Source organism: Aquarana catesbeiana, linkage group LG01 (genome assembly GCF_042186555.1).
Source record: "Aquarana catesbeiana isolate 2022-GZ linkage group LG01, ASM4218655v1, whole genome shotgun sequence".
Taxonomy (NCBI): Eukaryota; Metazoa; Chordata; class Amphibia; order Anura; family Ranidae; genus Aquarana; species Aquarana catesbeiana.
Window position 1 is genome coordinate 572,502,309 of NC_133324.1, and position 18,250 is coordinate 572,520,558.

General features: G+C 44.4%; 1 protein-coding gene across 1 annotated transcript in view; it reads left to right on the forward strand.

The window, feature by feature from the left end:
• Positions 1–18,250, forward strand: part of DNAH6 (dynein axonemal heavy chain 6) — a 416,108-nt gene that overhangs the window by 155,382 nt on the left and 242,476 nt on the right. Inside the window, exons 29-32 of the mRNA XM_073597481.1 lie at positions 1,479–1,640; positions 2,939–3,076; positions 14,949–15,116; positions 17,845–17,993. Coding sequence (XP_073453582.1) covers positions 1,479–1,640; positions 2,939–3,076; positions 14,949–15,116; positions 17,845–17,993 — 617 coding nt within the window. The remainder of the gene's footprint in view (positions 1–1,478; positions 1,641–2,938; positions 3,077–14,948; positions 15,117–17,844; positions 17,994–18,250) is intronic.

Consider the following 18,250-nt stretch of genomic DNA (forward strand, 5'->3'; position numbering starts at 1 on the left):
GTCAAAGGATTATTTTTGTCTATCCAGTTTTAGAATTTAAGGCAAATTTAAAGTCAAAATGTGAAATTGTCTTAATGGTTCTGGAAGTCAGATACCAGTGGATCTTTGTTTAGGCCGTAGGTAACATGTTTAAGCTGAATAACATTATTTTATTCACACCAAGAAAGAAATACTTCTTTTACTCAAATAGAATGACAATATTGCGTATTGCAGACGTTTGACTAGTGGACTCGTGCGCTGTGAATTTTATTGATAGGGCCACTTTAAAGTGTACAATTGTATGGGCTCCTCTCATTTACTGAAAATGCTTAGTCTGATTTTACCACACACTGTAAGCTTCTCAGAGAGAGCCTGCCTCATTTCCGGGCTGAAAGACATCCAGTATCATTTAGCACTTTCCTGCCCAGCCTTACTGTCTCACCCCTTTCCTTCTTTGCAGTTCAGTTTTTTCAATCATGGGGGCTCAAAATCACAGGTGGGAATTACCTAGGGCAGTCTGCATGCAGATGGCATCTGCCTAGGAATGTCCACTCCTCAAGGCTGGGTTCACACTAATGCAATGCCAGACATTGTATGTGATTCACACCGCATTGCTGTGCACATCACATGTGGTGTCTGTGCCATGCAAATTCAGTCATACAAACTGTATGACTGAAATCGCATCGCATTTGCACCAAAATGGTGCGGGACCCTTTTTTTGGTCCGCACTAGAATTTGATTACATGGGTGTTCACACTCATGTGATCCGATTCCTGTACCATTTTACAGTTAGCACTATGGTCTGTGAATCGATTTGGGGGTGTCATTAACTTTAAATTGATACCCCCAGCGGTTTATAGATGTCAGACTGAACCGCCTGTGATTCAGGTGTGATGTGGGAACCTGCACAGGAATCTCAGGGATTCCCGCATCGCACCAGTGTGAACCGTGACTAAAGTGGAATTAAACTGTATCTAAGCACCACAAACTGCACACTATTTAATTCATTTTTAATATTCCATGCAAACTCACCCATCCATCCATGTCTTTATGCTTGCAGGCATGCAGGTAGGAGGGAGGGTATGCTTAGCTAAGAAACCTCTGCTCCAGATGAAAGAAAAACATGCCCATGAAGACTCCTGGGAGTATGACATAATTTGGCCTAGGCCACAAACCAGGAAGTAGCTTAAAAAATGAAAAAAAAAAAAAAAAGTTAAAACAAGTAAATATAATATACTTTACCATCGATTTAATAATGTTAGCAGCATAGGGAAGGCTTCAACTTTAAGGTGTGAAAATATTGGAAGCAACAATAACTAGTGTTGCTCTTGTGGTCAGTAGTGCACTAAGGCTATACATATAGCACTTGTAATTTTGCATAGTTTTTATTTTACTATTTATTTAGAATGATGGTATAAATGATAATAGTTTTAAATGTTGCTTACATTTAATATTCACAGTTGGTTAATGGAGTGGGATTTTTTTTTTGCTTACCTAAGGACCGATGCTACCTGTGTCTCATGGGTGCACTTCAGCTGGATCTAGGTGGAGCCCCTGCTGGACCTGCAGGCACAGGAAAAACTGAGACCACCAAGGACCTTGCCAAGGCTCTTGCTATACAGTGTGTAGTGTTCAACTGTTCTGATGGGCTTGATTACAAGGTATGTTGTGCTTGCAGCCTTTAATATGCATAATTTAGGCTACCAGTATAGGGAAGGTTGAAACTAAAATATCTTGGAAATACTTCTAGTCCATTGCTAGCATCTATTTTTCATACTTTGCAAATGTGCTTGTAGGCAGGTGTCTATAAGTTTGTTAGATAGTGAGTCTGGACTGCCCAGGTGGGGAAGGGTAATGCTGGGTTTGCTGGTTTCCCAGGCTTTTTGGGTTCTGTCTTCCACTCTGTTAAGCATGTAAATTAGGGGGAAGGCCGGGCTCAAAGAGCGAGAGGGATGGCATGGGAAAAGAGAAGAAGGTCAAACCAGAAAGATGTAACCCGGAAAAACCTACGATCACCATTGCTATAAGGGAACCTACAGTACTTGCCAAGGGCTTTGTCACTTATGGATTTCTACCTGCAGAGGTATGCCTGGGTAGCCTAGGAATAGCTAGTTAGGGACTTGTTCATAGATTGTACTGTTACTGCCTTCAAGTAAAGTTTCATTAAATGTTTGTAAGGAGCCTGGCCTGTAAAGCACACACTGGGTACAGGAGGAAGGCCACCACAAAGGGTTAACTCGGCAGGAGAGTCGGAACAGGAGAGTAGTTGCCACAGGTAACAATGAACTGGTGAGAATGAATAGCAGCCAGATACCGAAGAGCACTACCAGGCTCAGGTGACAGGTCCTGTGGTAATGGGGGAGGGGGGGCAGTATACTGGCTCCCTCCCTGGCAATCTCTTCCCCCAAGAAGTAACCAGGATCACATTTGTGGTTCGGAGACCCCATGTATCCAGCTGCATGGTACAGGAGAAAGAAGGAGTTGATTATGTGCATGCATGAGGTCCACGCTAATGCTTTACGGAACCCCATTCTGTCACCGGGAGTGATGTGGCAGAGATATGCTTGATTAGTGGAGAAGGCATAGGCTCAGTGGTGTCCCTCCTAATGCAACATTCAATGAGCAATGGTGTGGAGTAATATGGGTCAGAAGATTTAAAGAGGAACTCTGAGCATTGCACTTCTGCACACAGTGCACAGCTCATTTCTAAGCTGGGGTCTGCTTAAAACTGATCAACCGGACATTGATCAACGTGTGCATGAGAGCAGAGGTACCCCCGCGTACACAGGCATGGAGGCCCACACCCCACATGCTATTTAGTGTATTTCACAAAATACTACAATATGTAGTATCAATAAGTAGATTTTTATGGTGAACATATAATTAAAGGGCTAGGTCAATGTATTTAGACAACATAGCAAATTGATAAATACTGATATTTTCTTTCTGTATTTTGTAGATGATGGGTCGTTTCTTCAGTGGTTTGGCTCAGTCTGGGGCTTGGTGTTGTTTTGATGAATTTAACCGAATTGACATTGAAGTCCTTTCTGTAATAGCTCAGCAGCTCATTACAATTAGAAATGCAAAAGCAGCAAAGGTAACTGGTTACCGGTACACTGAAGTATTAACAGCACAATAATTTTACTGTTTATTTTGTGTTTAATGACATAAATTGATCAATTTATGCATGTGACTTACAGTAACTAACTATAATATTCATTTCTAATCAATCATTCCTTCCTTCTTCACTATCTAAGAAAGCTTAGACTAATGTATCAAACTCATTTTCCTTTTTGTATGTCTGCAAAAATTGAACAAGGATGTAACATTTATGCATTGGGCAGTAGTTATTGTTTGTTGTGGAATTTTGAGACAGATAGTCTACCTCTCAATTCACCCTCTGCAAACCATACTAAACTATATTTGAATTTTAAATATATGTGTAAGAGGGTGATGTGTGGAAAGGACATATTTTGAATAGTTACCATTGAGTCCTGGAAATTTAAAAAATGGATGACCTGCATGAATAGGAAACCTTTCAAACTGCCATACTTTGGTCTTGGTAAAGTTGCAGATGGGTCAGCAATGTCTTAGATGCAAGCTCATATGGCGAAGTGGTACTATTTATTTTAAAGCAGTGACACAAGTAAAAAATGAAAGGTTCATGGGTCAACTTGTACCACCTATTCAAGAGTTTAGCACACTGTGAATCTGTTGCAAATCTATTCACTATTTGTGATTTTCTGGGTAAGAATTGTTGATCAATCAAGTATTCTCCCTCTAGCCTAGCTAATATCTTTTTAATTTTGGGTCGAGTGGGGAAAGATTAGAACCTCTTGTCAGGTTACTATTGTTGTCTATGTCCCCCCATGGAGAGTTTCTACCTCTCTATTTGTCTTAGTGACCATTATCTCTCCTCTCACATAGCTAACCAACCCCCCATCCCCCTCCAAAGAAAAAAATATATATTGCAGTTTAACCACTTCAATACTGGGCACTTTCCCCCCTTCCTGCCCGAGCCAATTTTCAGCTTTCAGTGCTGTTGCTGTTTAACAATTGCGCGGTCATGCTACACTGTACCCAAACAAAAATTTTATCATTTTGTTACCACAAATAGAGCTTTCTTTTGGTGGTATTTGATCACCTCTGCGGTTTACATTTTTTGCTAAACAAATAAAAAAAGACCGAAAATTTTGAAAAAAAAAAAAAAGTTTTTCTTTGTTTCTGTTATTTTGTAAATAAGTACGTTTTCTCCTTCACTGATGGGCACAGATGAGGCTGCACTGATGGGCACTGATCAGGTGGCACTGATAAGTGCAGATGAGGTGGCACCAATGATGTGGCACTGATGAGGTGGCACCAATGGGCACTGATGATGGGCACTGATATGCGACAATGATGGGCACTGATAGCCGGCACTGATGGGCACTGATAGGTGACACTGATATGCAGCACTGATGGGCACTCATAGGCGGCACAGATGGGCACTCATAGGCGGCACAGATGGGCACTCATAGGCGGCACAGATGGGCACTGAAAGGCTGCACTGATGGGTACTTATGGGTGGCACTGATGGGTACAAATAGGCCGCACTGATAGGTGGGCACTGATGGGCATGGATGGGCACTGCTAGGTGGCACTGATGGACTCTGATGAGTTGCACTGATTGATGGCACTGATGGGCATCACTGATTAGGAGGCACTGGCAGGTATTGCTGGTGAGCACTGATTGGCATCATGTGTGAGCACACATTGGCATCATGTATGCGCACACTTTGCCACCCATGGCCACCAGGGATGCCGTACCTGGTGGTCATCAGTGGTGGCTATCCCTGGTGGTCCTAGTGACATTCCTGGTGGTCCTGGGTGGGCATCCGCGGGGGGGCTGTGCTAATAACAATCAGCACAGACCCCCCCTGTCAGGAAAGCAGCCGATCGTCTCTCCTCTACTCGTGTCTGTCAGACGCGAGTGAGGAAAAGCCGATTAAAGACTCTTCCTGTTTACATCGTGATCAGCCGTGATTGGACACAGCTGATCACATGGTAAAGAGTCTCCGTCAGAGACTCTTTACCTAGATCGGAGTTGCGTGTGTCAGAGTTACACGCTGCAACAACGATCGCCACGATGCGTGCCCCCAGCGGCTTGTTATCCTGATCACGTCATATGACGTCCAGTCAGGATAACACAACCACTTTGCTGCCGTCATTTTGCTATATGACGGACGGCAAGTGGTTAAGAGTCCTTGAATTGTTGAATTGAATTTTTCAGACTTGTTTCTCTTTATTTCCCCTGATAATTCTGCCAGTAACACACTTCCCACTAAGGGGGCACTGCTCTGTCTACTTTATCGGGACAATAGAAACAGGAAAGGGTTACAGAAACCTTCCCCCTCTTCTCTTCTCCAAAAGGAGCATGCAAAATCTGTTGTAGCTCTGCATAAAAAACAATCAGCTTCCAGATTTTATTGTCAAAGCTTAAAGTGGATGTAAACCCTCACATACTGTAAACCCAGTGAAGTGAACAGTCTGAGATGATACACAGAGATGAGACAAATCTCCCTACATAAGTTTTACATGTATATCTGCTGTCTTCAGCTTTATATATTTTTTAGAAAGTTCAGATGGTGTTGGGAGATTTTCTCTTCCTAGTTATCACTGCATTGAAGCCTGGGCATACAACCAAGACAGCTGATTGGAGGAAAGGCACACACCCCCTCTCCTCATCCATGAATCATTCAGCTCTGTGCTAATCTATTTATAGCATCCTCCCCAACACAAAACTCAGACTGCTTTTATCTCCTGTGACAGAGAACTTGTCAGGAGTTATCAGGCTGATAACAGAAGAACGGCTTTCTGCAGAGAGATAAGAAAACACTGCAGATATATGTGGCCAGCTTAAATTTCATGAATCGGGTTACATCCACTTTAATTGAACAAGCTGAAGTTAGAAGCTGATTGGCTACCATGCACATCTACATCAAATTCTGAGTGCTCAAGTTTTTGTAAATCTCACCTGTTGAGCTCTTGGACAGAAGTGAAGAAGTATAAAGAAAAATCTCCCTCATGGGACACAGATTAAAAAAAAATGCCCAGGACTTTTAACCATTCCCTACTTCATTCAAAACTAAAAAAAAAATATATATCATTACTATCAAAGGTTAGAAGTTCTGACCTTTCTGAACAAAAATTTGGAAAAGAAAAATGTGACGTAAACAAAGCACTTTCACCGTGAGGTAAGTAAGTGGCTTCACTGCCTAAAGGGTTTGTAACCCTAAATTATGCTTTGCTGCCAGCCCCCCTATTTTAAGCTGCCATCCTGCATTGTATAAGTGTTTGTTAGCATCAATACCTCTAAATACCTTTTTGTGAAGTATCTTCAGGCCGGTCACGTGACTCCCAGCCGCTATGCTATTCTGATGCAGGGCTACAGCAGGAGGAGCCGAGCTCTCCCTCCTACGTTAGCCGGGAGTCATGTGACCGCCGAGCCAGCCGCTCAGCTCCTGGATCGGAATAGCAGAGCAGCCGGGAGTCACGTGACGACCTGAAGATACCTCACAAAAAGGTATAAGCTTTGTTTCTAAAAACCACTTATACAGTGCAGTATGGCAGCTTAAAAGAGGTGGGCTGGCAGCATTTTTTTTTTTCATACATCACGGGACACAGAGTTAGGCTAATATTCATTACCTACTGGCCTAGAACCTAGAGATATACGCTATCTCTAGGTGAATGGACACTGATAGACAAAGTCTTAGACAAGAAGTGATCCCCTATATAACCCCTTCCATACAGAAAGTACATCAGTTTTTTACCAGTGTCTGCAAGGTGGATGGGCAAGTTTGTTTGAGCTCTCTGAGTTCCAGGTCTCTGGTCCCACAAACGGTTCTTAAATGAATCAAGGCATTGACCGATCGGATCCATTTGACACAGGCTCAATATGCTTAGATAAATGGTACCTGAGCCTCGCAAAGAAGACACAAGATGCTGCTAGGTTTTTCCTGTAATGAGACCTCCAGGCGCTGGACCCTGCGAAGTGGAGCTAAGGCATTCCTGCAGGGTGCTGTACAGGTCCAAGGGAGTGGACCCTAAACATGAAAAGGGTACCCGGTCCTTGAAGGTCCTCAAGTGACAGGAACCCGCCATGATGGGGGAAGATTGGGCTCTTAGTTTCTGAGCTAATACAACAAAACAAAACAAAACAAAAACTCTTGCGCATAACTGTAAAAGCCCGACAGTTCAAAGTTCTCTAGTTTCTGAGCTACCCTGCACCTGGACGGGTAAGTGAAACCCCCTTATTAACTTATTGTGGGGTATCCCAGTAATTGTAACAATCAGTCAAGCTAGCTAGAGGCTGGACACCTGTGTGTGGTGATCAATCGGGGGAGTTTTGGGCTAGCTGTGGGTGTTTGCAAAGAGTACCTTTTTGCTTGTGTCTGGCTGTTTTTTACCTGAATGATGGCGCATGACGGTGCGCCATTTTGCCTCTTGGTTCTCCAGGGTGCACGTGCATTGGCAAAAGTCAACGCTGCTGTGCTCAGCAGCTGTTTGTTTGGTGGCCATAGCGCACGCAAAGCTCTGTATCCCACGCAGCTGTGGGACACAGAGCAGGCTCTGAACCAGGCATTTGTAGTGATCCATTTCTCCTTACCTGGGTCACGTGAGTCACCAGGTGTTGCTTGGAAGTCTAAGGTGCTTAGCAGGATTGTTGCATAGGGGCTTGGTGAGCCCTATTAAAGGGTCTCCCTTCTGAGGTGTGATAATACTATACTACACCCAGACACTCTCTTTTTGTGGCTCGTAATGTCTTCAAAAAAGAGGAGCGGGACTAACACTACAGGGAAGGGCACACCTATTTTGTCAGTAGCTCCTGACGAACCTAGTCATATCTCTAGTATCCCCTGAAAAACCAGAGGCTTCTGGGCATGGGCGTCCTCAGAACTTTTTTCAGGGGGGGCATCATTTTAGGGTCACCCATGCACCGCCCCTTTTCGACAATGTAATTATCACATTATCATGATCAGAGACTGCAGACGTAGTACAGTCCCATGGGTAAGTAATGGATAATGGCCAACAGGCCCTCTTACCAGACCCAGTGAAACTACAGCAGTGATCCCTCCGGCTGGACGATCACTCACTCTGGGTTCCCCGGGGGCGACTCTGGTCAGTAGTTGGTGTAGCATGTCTGTACCCTGGTAGTGGCTCAGTCTTTCTCTCTCTGGTGGTGCTGGGCAGCGTGGCTCTCTCTGGTGGCGCTGGGCAGCGTGACTCTCTCTCTGGTGGCACTGGGCAGCGTGGCTCTCTCTCTGGCTTCCGCCCAGCACACTCCTTATTCTTTGTCCTGTAGCACTCTCTCCCTCAGCTTTTTTCAAGGCTGCAGTCTTTCAATCTCTCTCTTAATCGAGCTGTAGCCTCCTCGCTGTGGAAAATGGGGCCGCCAATCTTTGGGACTACATGTCCCATGATGCTCTCCTCTCCTAGTCTCCTTTGATTGGTCCTCAGTTATGGCCAATAGGAAAGAAACGGAGCGGGCAGGAAGCTGGGCGGGGAACCTGGTGAGAGCCGCCGTCTCTTCTCCCTGACAGGAGAAAGGGGGGGGCGAGCGGGGGAAACTTCTGATAGCCCGCAGCTCGCCTTTCTCCTGTCACAGTGCCGCCGAGTTCTCTGCTGGACTGAGCAGGGAAAAGAGCCCAAAGTCACACTACACTGATGGGGGGCTTGACAGCACCTTGATGGTGTCACCCCACTGGAGGGCGGCACCCGAGTGCGGGCTGCCCGCACCCCGTTAGTGACACAACTGTGCTGAATTTAAGATCCGATCCCTGATTCCAGGGGGGGGGGGCACTTGACCCCCCTTGCCCCTACCTGGGGACGCCCATGCTTCTGGGCAACCTGAGTTGCTGCGCCTATCTGGTATTGTGCCTACAGTCAACGCTGTTGCTTCACCTTTTATCACCAGGGATAAACTTTCCTCAGCCCTAGCCGGGTTAGAGCACAGGATTGCTGGCATGATTGCCTCCATCCCGCAGGGTGCCAAGAAGCGTGACAGATCCCCCTCCCCTGATCCTCCTACATTGGAACAGGAATGGGTTGAGGATGGGGAAGAGCTAGAGTTTAGGATTCTGTGGAGGGCCTGGCGGATGAGTCTGCTTCTGAGCAATCTGGACTAGAAGATATCCAGTTGGTGTCTGCCTCTCAGTCGCAGAGACTTTTGATCCAGACTCTTACCGAGATGATTTATTCTGCCTTTAAGTTGCCTCTCGCAGAGATTACTGTGCCCCCGGGTCCTCTGTGGGGTCCCTGAGGCCTTTTCAGGCCACACAGGCCTTCCCCTTACACCCACTGTTGGAACAGGCAGTGTATACTGATTGGGAACATTGTGACATGATTTTTGTTCCTTCTAAAAGGTTTTACCTTTTATATCCCATAGATGAAAAGTTTGTTAAGAAGTGGAGCATGCCAGCCGTAGATGCAGCAGTTTTTTCCTTAAACAAGAACTTAACTTGTCCGGTGGATAACGCACAGGGCTTGAAAGACCCTGTTGACAAGAAACTGGAGTCATTAATAAAGACTTCCTTTTCTTTGGCCAGTTCAGCTATTCAGCCAGCTGTTGCAGCAATTGATATCTGCCAGTCCTTAAAGCAGGGATATGCAATTAGTGGACCTCCAGCTGTTGCAAAACTACAAGTCCCATCATGCCTCTGCCTCTGGGTGTCATACTTGTGGCTGTCAGGGTCTTGCTATGCCTCATGGGACTTGTAGTTCTGCAACAGCTGGAGGTTCCGCTAATTGCATATCCCTGCCTTAAAGGATCAGGTCAGACGGCCTAACAGGCCTAACCAGGAGGATGATCTTGCTGAAAATAAGACAGATATTCCTCGAGCGCTGTGTTTCGCTGTTGATGCTTTAAAGGATTCAATACAGCAGGTTTCTCGTTTGGCTCTCTTGTCTGTATATATACGCAAACTTTTGTGGCTTAAGAACTGGTCAGCTGAGCTTCCCTGTAAGAAGTTATTGGCAGGATTCTCCTTTCATGGGGAATGTTTGTTTGGTGACGATTTGGACAAATATATCAAAAAGATTTCTGGAGGGAAGAGTTTTCTACTTCCTGTCGAGAAGCACCAGGCGTCCCCCGTCTAAAACTTCAGGGACTGCTTCCACAGGTGTCCCAGCACCAAGGCAGTTCTGCCACCAACAGGGCGCTAGAGCCAGAGGCAAGCCGCAGGGCCAGGGCCATAGAAAGCCCTGGGTCCAAAACTCTTCTAAACCTGGTACCATACGCTCCTTTTGAGGGGACGCCCCCACTCTATCGGGTGGGGGGAAGGCTGCTGCACTTTGCGGACATTTGGAGAACAGTGGTTTAGGACGAGCGGGTCACCTTGACTATATCCCGCGGTTACAAGCTGGAATTATGGGGGGATCCTCCAAAAAGAAAGTTACTGTTTCAGGCACTACACCATTTAGTGATTGATTGAACAGGTTCCTGTAGCCGAAAGAGGCGCAGGGTTTTATTCTAACCTGTTTACGGTTCAAGAAACAATAGGGGACACAAGACCCATTTTGGATCTAAGATCCCTGAACCAGTATCTAGTAATCCAGTCCTTTCGGATGGAGTCTGTCCGCTCAGTGGTAGCCTCACTCCAGATGGGAGACTTTCTAGCCTCCATCGATATAAAGGACCCATATTTACACGTACCTATCTTTCAGTCTCATTAGAGGTTCCTGCGATTTACAGTAGAGGAACATCATTTTCAGTTTGTGGCTCTACCCATTGGGCTTGCCACAGCTCCCTAGGTGTTCACAAAGGTCCTAGCACCAGTACTGGGTCTTTTAAGGGCCCAAGGGATCTTGGTGCTCGGGTATCTGGACAACCTCCTGCTCAAAGATCACTCACTACAGGCTCTAGAACAGAGCATAGCCTGCACAGTGCAGTGTTTAGAAAGCTAAGGCTGGGTCGTAAATACCGAAAAGTCAGCCTTGAGACCAGCTCAAAGTCTGAAGTATTTAGGTCTGATCCTAGATACGGTCCAAGCAAGGGTATTTTTACCACCCGTAAAGATCTGTGCTCTGAAGGCTCCATTCGGCTCTGTATGAGTCTTCTAGGAAGGATGGTATCCTCCTTCAAGGCAGTGCCCTATGCCCAGTCCCATTCCAGGCCTATACAACAAGATATCTTGTTGGCTTGGAATAGAAGAGGACAAGCCCTGGATTATCCAATGTTTTTTTCTCCTCGGGCGCGCTTAAACCTAAGCTGGTGGTTGCAGAACCTGCGGAAGGGAAGATCCTTCCTTCCGGTAACTTGGAGAGTACTGACCACAAATGCCAGTCTCCCAGGCTGGGCAGCGACACTAGAGGGGCTCACAGCTAAGGTGAGATGGTCAGGGACAGAACAAAATCTGCCCATTAACATCCTGAAGTTACGGGCAGTACGTCTGGCCCTACGGTCCTAGACGGTGGAGCTTCAGGGCTGCCCTATCAGGGTTCAGTCCGACAATGCCACTGCAGTGGACTATAGAAACCACAGAGGAGGTACCAGGGGTCGTTCAGCTCTGAAGGAGGTGAACCACATACTAGCCGGGACAGAGGGACATGTGCAGATTCTATCAGCAGTCCATATTCTGGGAGTAGCAAACTGGAAGGCAAATTATCTCAGCCACCAGCAGATCTGCTCGGGGGAATGGTCCCTACACCCAGGGGTGTTCCAGGAAATTTGCCAGAGTCGGGGATGGCCAGAGGTTGACCTATTGGCATCCAATTTCAACAACAAGCTACAGCAGTTTGTGTCCCGAACAAGGGATCCTCTGGCAATCGGAACAGATGCTCTGGTAGTTCCATGGAGCCAGTACTCCCTGGTTTATGCTTTCTCCCCGATCCCTCTCCTTCCACATTTGTTGCGCAGGACTCCGAGAGAGGGGGTTCCAGTCATTCTGGTGACACCAGCATGGCCCAGAAGGCCCTGGTTCCCAGAGATTGTGAGACTGGCAATAGACGGGCCATGGACTCTTCCACGCCGCCCCGATCTACTGTCTTAAGGTCCTATATTCCAACCCAATTTACAGTCTCTAAATTTGATGGCATGGCTATTGAAGCTAGGGTGTTGAAGGACCATGGCATCTCAGGACCAGGGGTGTCTACCCTAGTGAATGCTAGAAAAGCTGTCACTAGGAAGATCTATCATAAGGTCTGGAAGACTTATATTGCTTGGTGTGAAGCCAGAAAATGGTATCCTCAGAAATACGTGATTGGGAGAATTCTCTTATTTCTACAGTCAGCTTTGGAAATCAGATTGGCTTTGAGTACAATCAGAGTTCAGATTTCGGCCCTGTCAGTAGTCTTCCAAAGGCCTTTAGCCTCCCATTCGCTGGTCCGAACCTTTACGCAGGGGGAAACTGTTTTGCTTCCCCCATTAGGTCGCCTATGTGTCCTTGGGACTTGAACTTGGTGCTGTCTGTGTTACAGAAACAACCATTTGAACCTATCAAGGAAATTCCATTAGATTTGCTGTCAGGCAAGCTAGCCTTTCTGATGGCAATCACCTCGGCTAGAAGGGTGTCAGAGTTGGCGGCCCTTTAATGCAAGGAACTGTACTTGATCCTTCACCACGACAGGGGCATTTTACAACCTGTTCCACCCTTTTTGCCAAAAGTGGTGTCAGCCTTTCATTTAAATCAGGACATTATTTTGCCTTCTTTTTTCTCTCAGCCTCGTTCGGCGGAAGAAAGACTGCATTCCTTGGACGGTTGTCTGGGCAGTCAAGGTTTATTTGTCTAGATCTGCAGAGATCCGAGGATCAGACTACTTTTTTATTTTACCAAAAGGACCCAAGAAGGGGCAGGCAGCTTCCAGAGCTTCCATTGCCAAATGGTTCCGTCAGTTGGTTATTCAGGCCTATGGTCTGAAACGTAAAGCTCCTCCCTTTAGAGTGAGAGCTCATTCTACCAGGGGTGTAGGAACCTCCTGGGCTTTTCACCATCAGGTATCTGTGGCTCAGATTTGTAAGGTTGCTACCTGGTCTTCAGTGCATACGTTCACAAAATGTAATCAAGTGGATGTTCGAGCAGCTGAGAATTCGGCTTTCGGCTGCAGTGTACTGCGGGCTGCCTTATAAGGTCTGATGGCTATTGTTTGGCAGGGTGTCTCCCTCCCCTCAAGGCTATTGCTCTGAGACATCCCAGTAGGTAATGAATATTAGCCTAACTGTGTCCCATGATGTATGAAAAAGAAAATAGGATTTTTTTCTCATACTTACTTGTAAAATCCTTTTCTTTGAGTACATCATGGGACACAGAGTTCCCTCCCCTCTTTTTTGAGGATTTAGTGCTTGCTACAAAACTGATGTACTTCCTGTATGGGAGGGGTTATATAGGGGATCACTTCCTGTCTAAGACTTTGTCTACAAGTGTCCATTTACCTAGAGATGGCGTATAACCCAATAGGTAATGAATATTAGCCTAACTCTGTGTCCCATGATGTACTCAAAGAAAAGGATTTTACAGGAAAGTATGACGAAAATTCCTATTTACATACATCATGGGACACAGAGTACATCAATTGTAGTTTTTTACTAACAGCAGTGTGGGGGGGGGGGGCGGAGACAGAGACACAGAGGGCTGAGCTGACAGGCAGGAAGGGGAGGGGAGAGAGGACGGGGGAGAGCAGACATGACAGTAAACTGACCACGGTGTCAGGGCTCAGCAGCCATGATAGACCGTAGTCAGTTTACAGGGGGGGGGGGGCAGAAACTGGCAGGATCAGCCAGGTTTATTACAGTTTCCAGCGGGGCAGGTTAGACAGCACAAGCACTGTGCTGTTTAACCTGCTTTAAGGAAACAAGATCACTATTTTTTTTTTTTTTAGGGTAACAACCACTTTAAATTAATGGAGGTCTGGAGGAAAAGTGAACTGGTTTTCACTAAACTCTATATAAGAGTTTAGTGAAGAAAACACAAGAAATCACATTTAATGGAAACCAGCAGGTCATGGTCTCTGGAACTGTGGGCAGAGATGAATATCTATCTATCTATCTATCTATCTATCTATCTATCTATCTATCTATCTATCTATCTATCTATCTATCTATCTTGTTTGACCATTCTTCCAGAAGCGCATTTGTGAGGTCAGGCACTGATGTTGCACAAGAAGGCCTGGCTTGCAGTCACTGATTGAATTCATCCCAAAGGTGTTCTGTCGGGCGGGAGTCAGGAATCTGTGCAGGCCAGTCAAATTTCTCCACCGCAAACTAGCTCATCCATGTCTTTATGGACCTTGTGGAGGAACTTGACTGGCCTGCACAGAGTCCTGACCTCAACCCAATAGAAAACCTTTGGGATGAATTAGAGCGGAGACTGCGAGCCAGGCCTTCTCGTCCAAAATCAGTGCCTGACCTCAGAAATGCGCTTCTGGAAGAATGGTCAAACATTCCCATAAACACACTCCTAAACCTTGTAGACAGCCTTCCCAGAAGAGTTGAAGCTGTTATAGCTGCAAGGGGTGGGCCAACTCAATATTGAACCCAACTGACTTAGACTGGGATGCCATTAAAGTTCAAGTGCATGTAAAGGCAAGTGTCCCAATACTTTTGGTGACATAGTGTATTAACTATATCCTGAATAATATATTTTTTATCAGAGAGATTCTTTAAATAAGAACTGGATATAAATCTTGGTGCCATTTACGCAGTCATCCTGCAAAGGTGCTGATTCTGTGACTCTGTTCTGTGAGTCCTTATCCTTCATGTCTATCTCTTTTTTGCCTTCAAAATGAAAGTTGAAGATCTCAGACTAGTGAAACTAGAACTGGCTGTTGAGTTTTTATTGATAAAATGGAGCCCAGTGTTGTTTGGAGCTCTTCTTTAATGATGCGTCCTTCTGTTTTTTTATTTTAATAAAGCTACTAGTAATTTACATTTTTGCTAAAATACATAGATGTAATTTATTTACAATAAATGACATTTTCTCCTCTGCTTTGTTTTTTAGCTATCCAGATTCATGTTTGAAGGTCGTGAGATTAAGCTGGTTATGACATGTGCAGCATTTATTACAATGAATCCTGGTTATGCTGGAAGGACTGAGCTGCCTGACAACCTCAAGGCTCTCTTTAGACCATTCTCTATGATGGTACCAAATTATGCCTTGATTGCAGAGGTAAATGCATTCATCATAATAATATAGTTTATCTATTCATAATCAATCTATGTGACTATATACACACACTGGTATGAAGATCTTACATTTTTTTATTCTGTATGTAGCCTCCCTGGCGGTATGATTATGTCAGATTTTTGCGTCTCAATGTGGTACAATTATTTTGCATAGAAATTTGGCGTTTTATATAGTATTCCTGTAATTCTTAGCATTAACACACTTAAATCTGTCCAAACAAGAGTCTAGTAAATATCCCAGGTATGATAAAGTTTGAAACACAAAGTCATAAATTATAATATAATAAATAAATATAAATAATGATAAAAAATAATAATATAATAATAATAAAATAAATTTCCCCACGATTCACTATCGCTCAATTCTGCAAGTGTTCTAATTTACTATTGCTGTTTTCTAGCTGGTCTAAAACCACTTTTGACGTAAAGGGACACTTTTTGGTTGCTATGGACAATCTCCAGTTTCCAGGCAGAAAGAACAGTATATATAATATAAAACTGCATGCAGAGCATTGGACAAAGCACTGGGGACAAAAGGGATGTGAAATTATTCCATACAGTAATGTAATCTGTAAGATTACAGTATACTGTATGTATTATGATTTTTACATTTTTTTGAATTTGCCGCCGGGCTCCTCCCCCGTGCGTCGCGACGCTCGCAGGGAACGGAGCCCGGCACACAGAGGCTTCGGGCGGAGGACACAGCCCACGGACATCGCAGGATCCTGGGGACAAGGTAAGTATACCGCACCAGGATCCTGCAATGCAATCCCGAGTGTGGCTTGGGGTTACCGCTAATGGTACTGAAATTTAACCCCGAGCCACACTCGGGAAGACCACTAGGGAAGTTAATATGTATTGCTATAGTTATACTTAAATGTACTACTTGAAAATAAGTCCCTCCAAAAAGGAGAAGAGACCTCTGGGTACTACTTGCCAGGTTTATATGACAGATCTTTGAAGTGGTTGTAAACCCTTACATATACGCAATGAAGTGCCTGGCCTCAGATGATACACAGGGATAAAACAAATCCTCCTACATAAGTTGTACCTATCTATCTGCAGTTTTCTCTTCCCTACACCCATTCAAAGTCCAGGATTTGTCTGAGCTGTCAGAAAATGGGAGCGGAAAGCTGACGTCACACTCTGAAGAGCTTAATGGAGAGAGCTCTGACAGCTGATTGGGGGGAAGGGACACAGCCCCTTCAAACAGCACACAGGAACAGAGCTGAGGCTATCAATCAGATGGAGCTCCCTCCCCTGTCACCTTTTTTCTCTTGGTGTCTGTCAGGAAAAGGTGTCAGAAGTGACTCATGCTGATAGCAGGGTAATGAAGCAGCAGCCAGAAATGACACTTAGTGCTCTTAATTGAGACAAGTCCACACTGTAGAGGGATATGCTTTCTTCATATTTCATGTATGAGGTTTACAACCACTTTAAATAAAGGCCTTATCCAGTCATTTATTGACTCATCATCTTACTCAAAACACACAGCCTCACACAATATAATTTTGGAACTCTTATGCATGTGGCTGGTAGTTGTGGTGTGTTTTCACATAAGTGATATATTTTAGGTGTGAGGTCTTTTTCACAGTTTCTTTCTATTAGGAATTTTTTTACGTAGTCATACAGAGCAAGATGAGTAGCTCCTAATTCATCTGTGTGTGTAATTTGAGCTTCAGTTATTGACCGCTATACACAAAAGGCTTTTTCAGCAATTAAGATAGGCCTAGTAAAGGGCTGTACACATTGCCCTGAATATTGGGCGGTATTGGCTGGTTCAATAGAAACCGGGCGACATTCGGCACGTGTATGCAACAGCTGGCCTGACAGTCTGAACAGCCGGTATGACCGAAAAATCTCTGCCGATCGGCATCCAATCAGCGCTTTCAGCCAGTGGCTGAGAGCGCAGACTGGTGTGTTCTGGCAGGGGAGTCGCCCACCGGTCAGAACATAATAGCTTAGCGGGGCAGATTGCTGTACTAACATTGCATAGTTAATACAGTGGCTCAGCCCGCTGGGTTGAACAAAAAAAAACTTAAAGTGTGTACCAGGCTTAAGCATGTGAAAAGTAGCCCAAACACTCCACCTGCTGGGTGGAAATCGTAAATATCAAATATTAACAAAACGATTAAAAAAGACATGACCAAAAATGTATATTACCTTTAGGTGCTTTTGCATAGGACAGATTGAAAAGCGACATATATTTACCATGTATGAAGTTTATGCTTTGAGCATGTATTTTAGTTAAAATTAGTTCAAACTGTAACTGTTGGAAGCCACAACCCACTTCTTAAAGGCTTCATCTTGGGTATATATAAAATTATCTACAGGTCTACTTCTTTTTTCCAACCTATAGCATTAATCGCTTTTACAGTATTTGCTAAACATATTATTTTTCTTTTAAAAATTATTGCTATAATGGTCTGAGTCCTTAAGATAAAAAGCGTTTACTTTAAAACACGTATGGGTAGATGTTCTTACTGTTTCGGAATAATCCGTTTGTAGAAATTGCTGTAAAAATATATTTTTTTAATTGGTAGTGCTAGTAGTAGTAGCAAATGTCTAACAAATACACATTGATTCAAAAATGTAAATCAAGCCAATCTCTTTCAGAATATCTAAAAAAACATTAAGTGGTTATAGTTTACCTTTAAAAATGACAGTGAAGACGAAGTTGAATGTAGACTAACGCTATTCATTTATTGCAGGTTATTCTGTATTCTGAAGGATTTGAGTCCAGTAAAGTTTTGGCCAGGAAGATGACACAAATGTATAAACTGTGCAGTGAGCAGTTATCACAACAAGATCACTATGATTTTGGAATGAGAGCTGTTAAATCTGTCTTGGTCATGGCTGGGTAAGAAACAGGGTAACATTTTTTAATTGTTGCAATCATGGCTTAGTGTAGGCAAATTGGGGGTTCAGATTATTTAATATAAGGAATACAAATATGTCCAGCGATCTGCTATTGCTGGACATTCTGAACCTTTGCTCCTAATTTTTGCTTTTAACAGAAAAGTGTGCCTGGAACCGTCTACTCTTGCCCCGGGTACCTGCTTGCGGGACTGTGCTAAATGTGTTCCCTTCAGTGAGGCATGGGGTACAAACCTTATT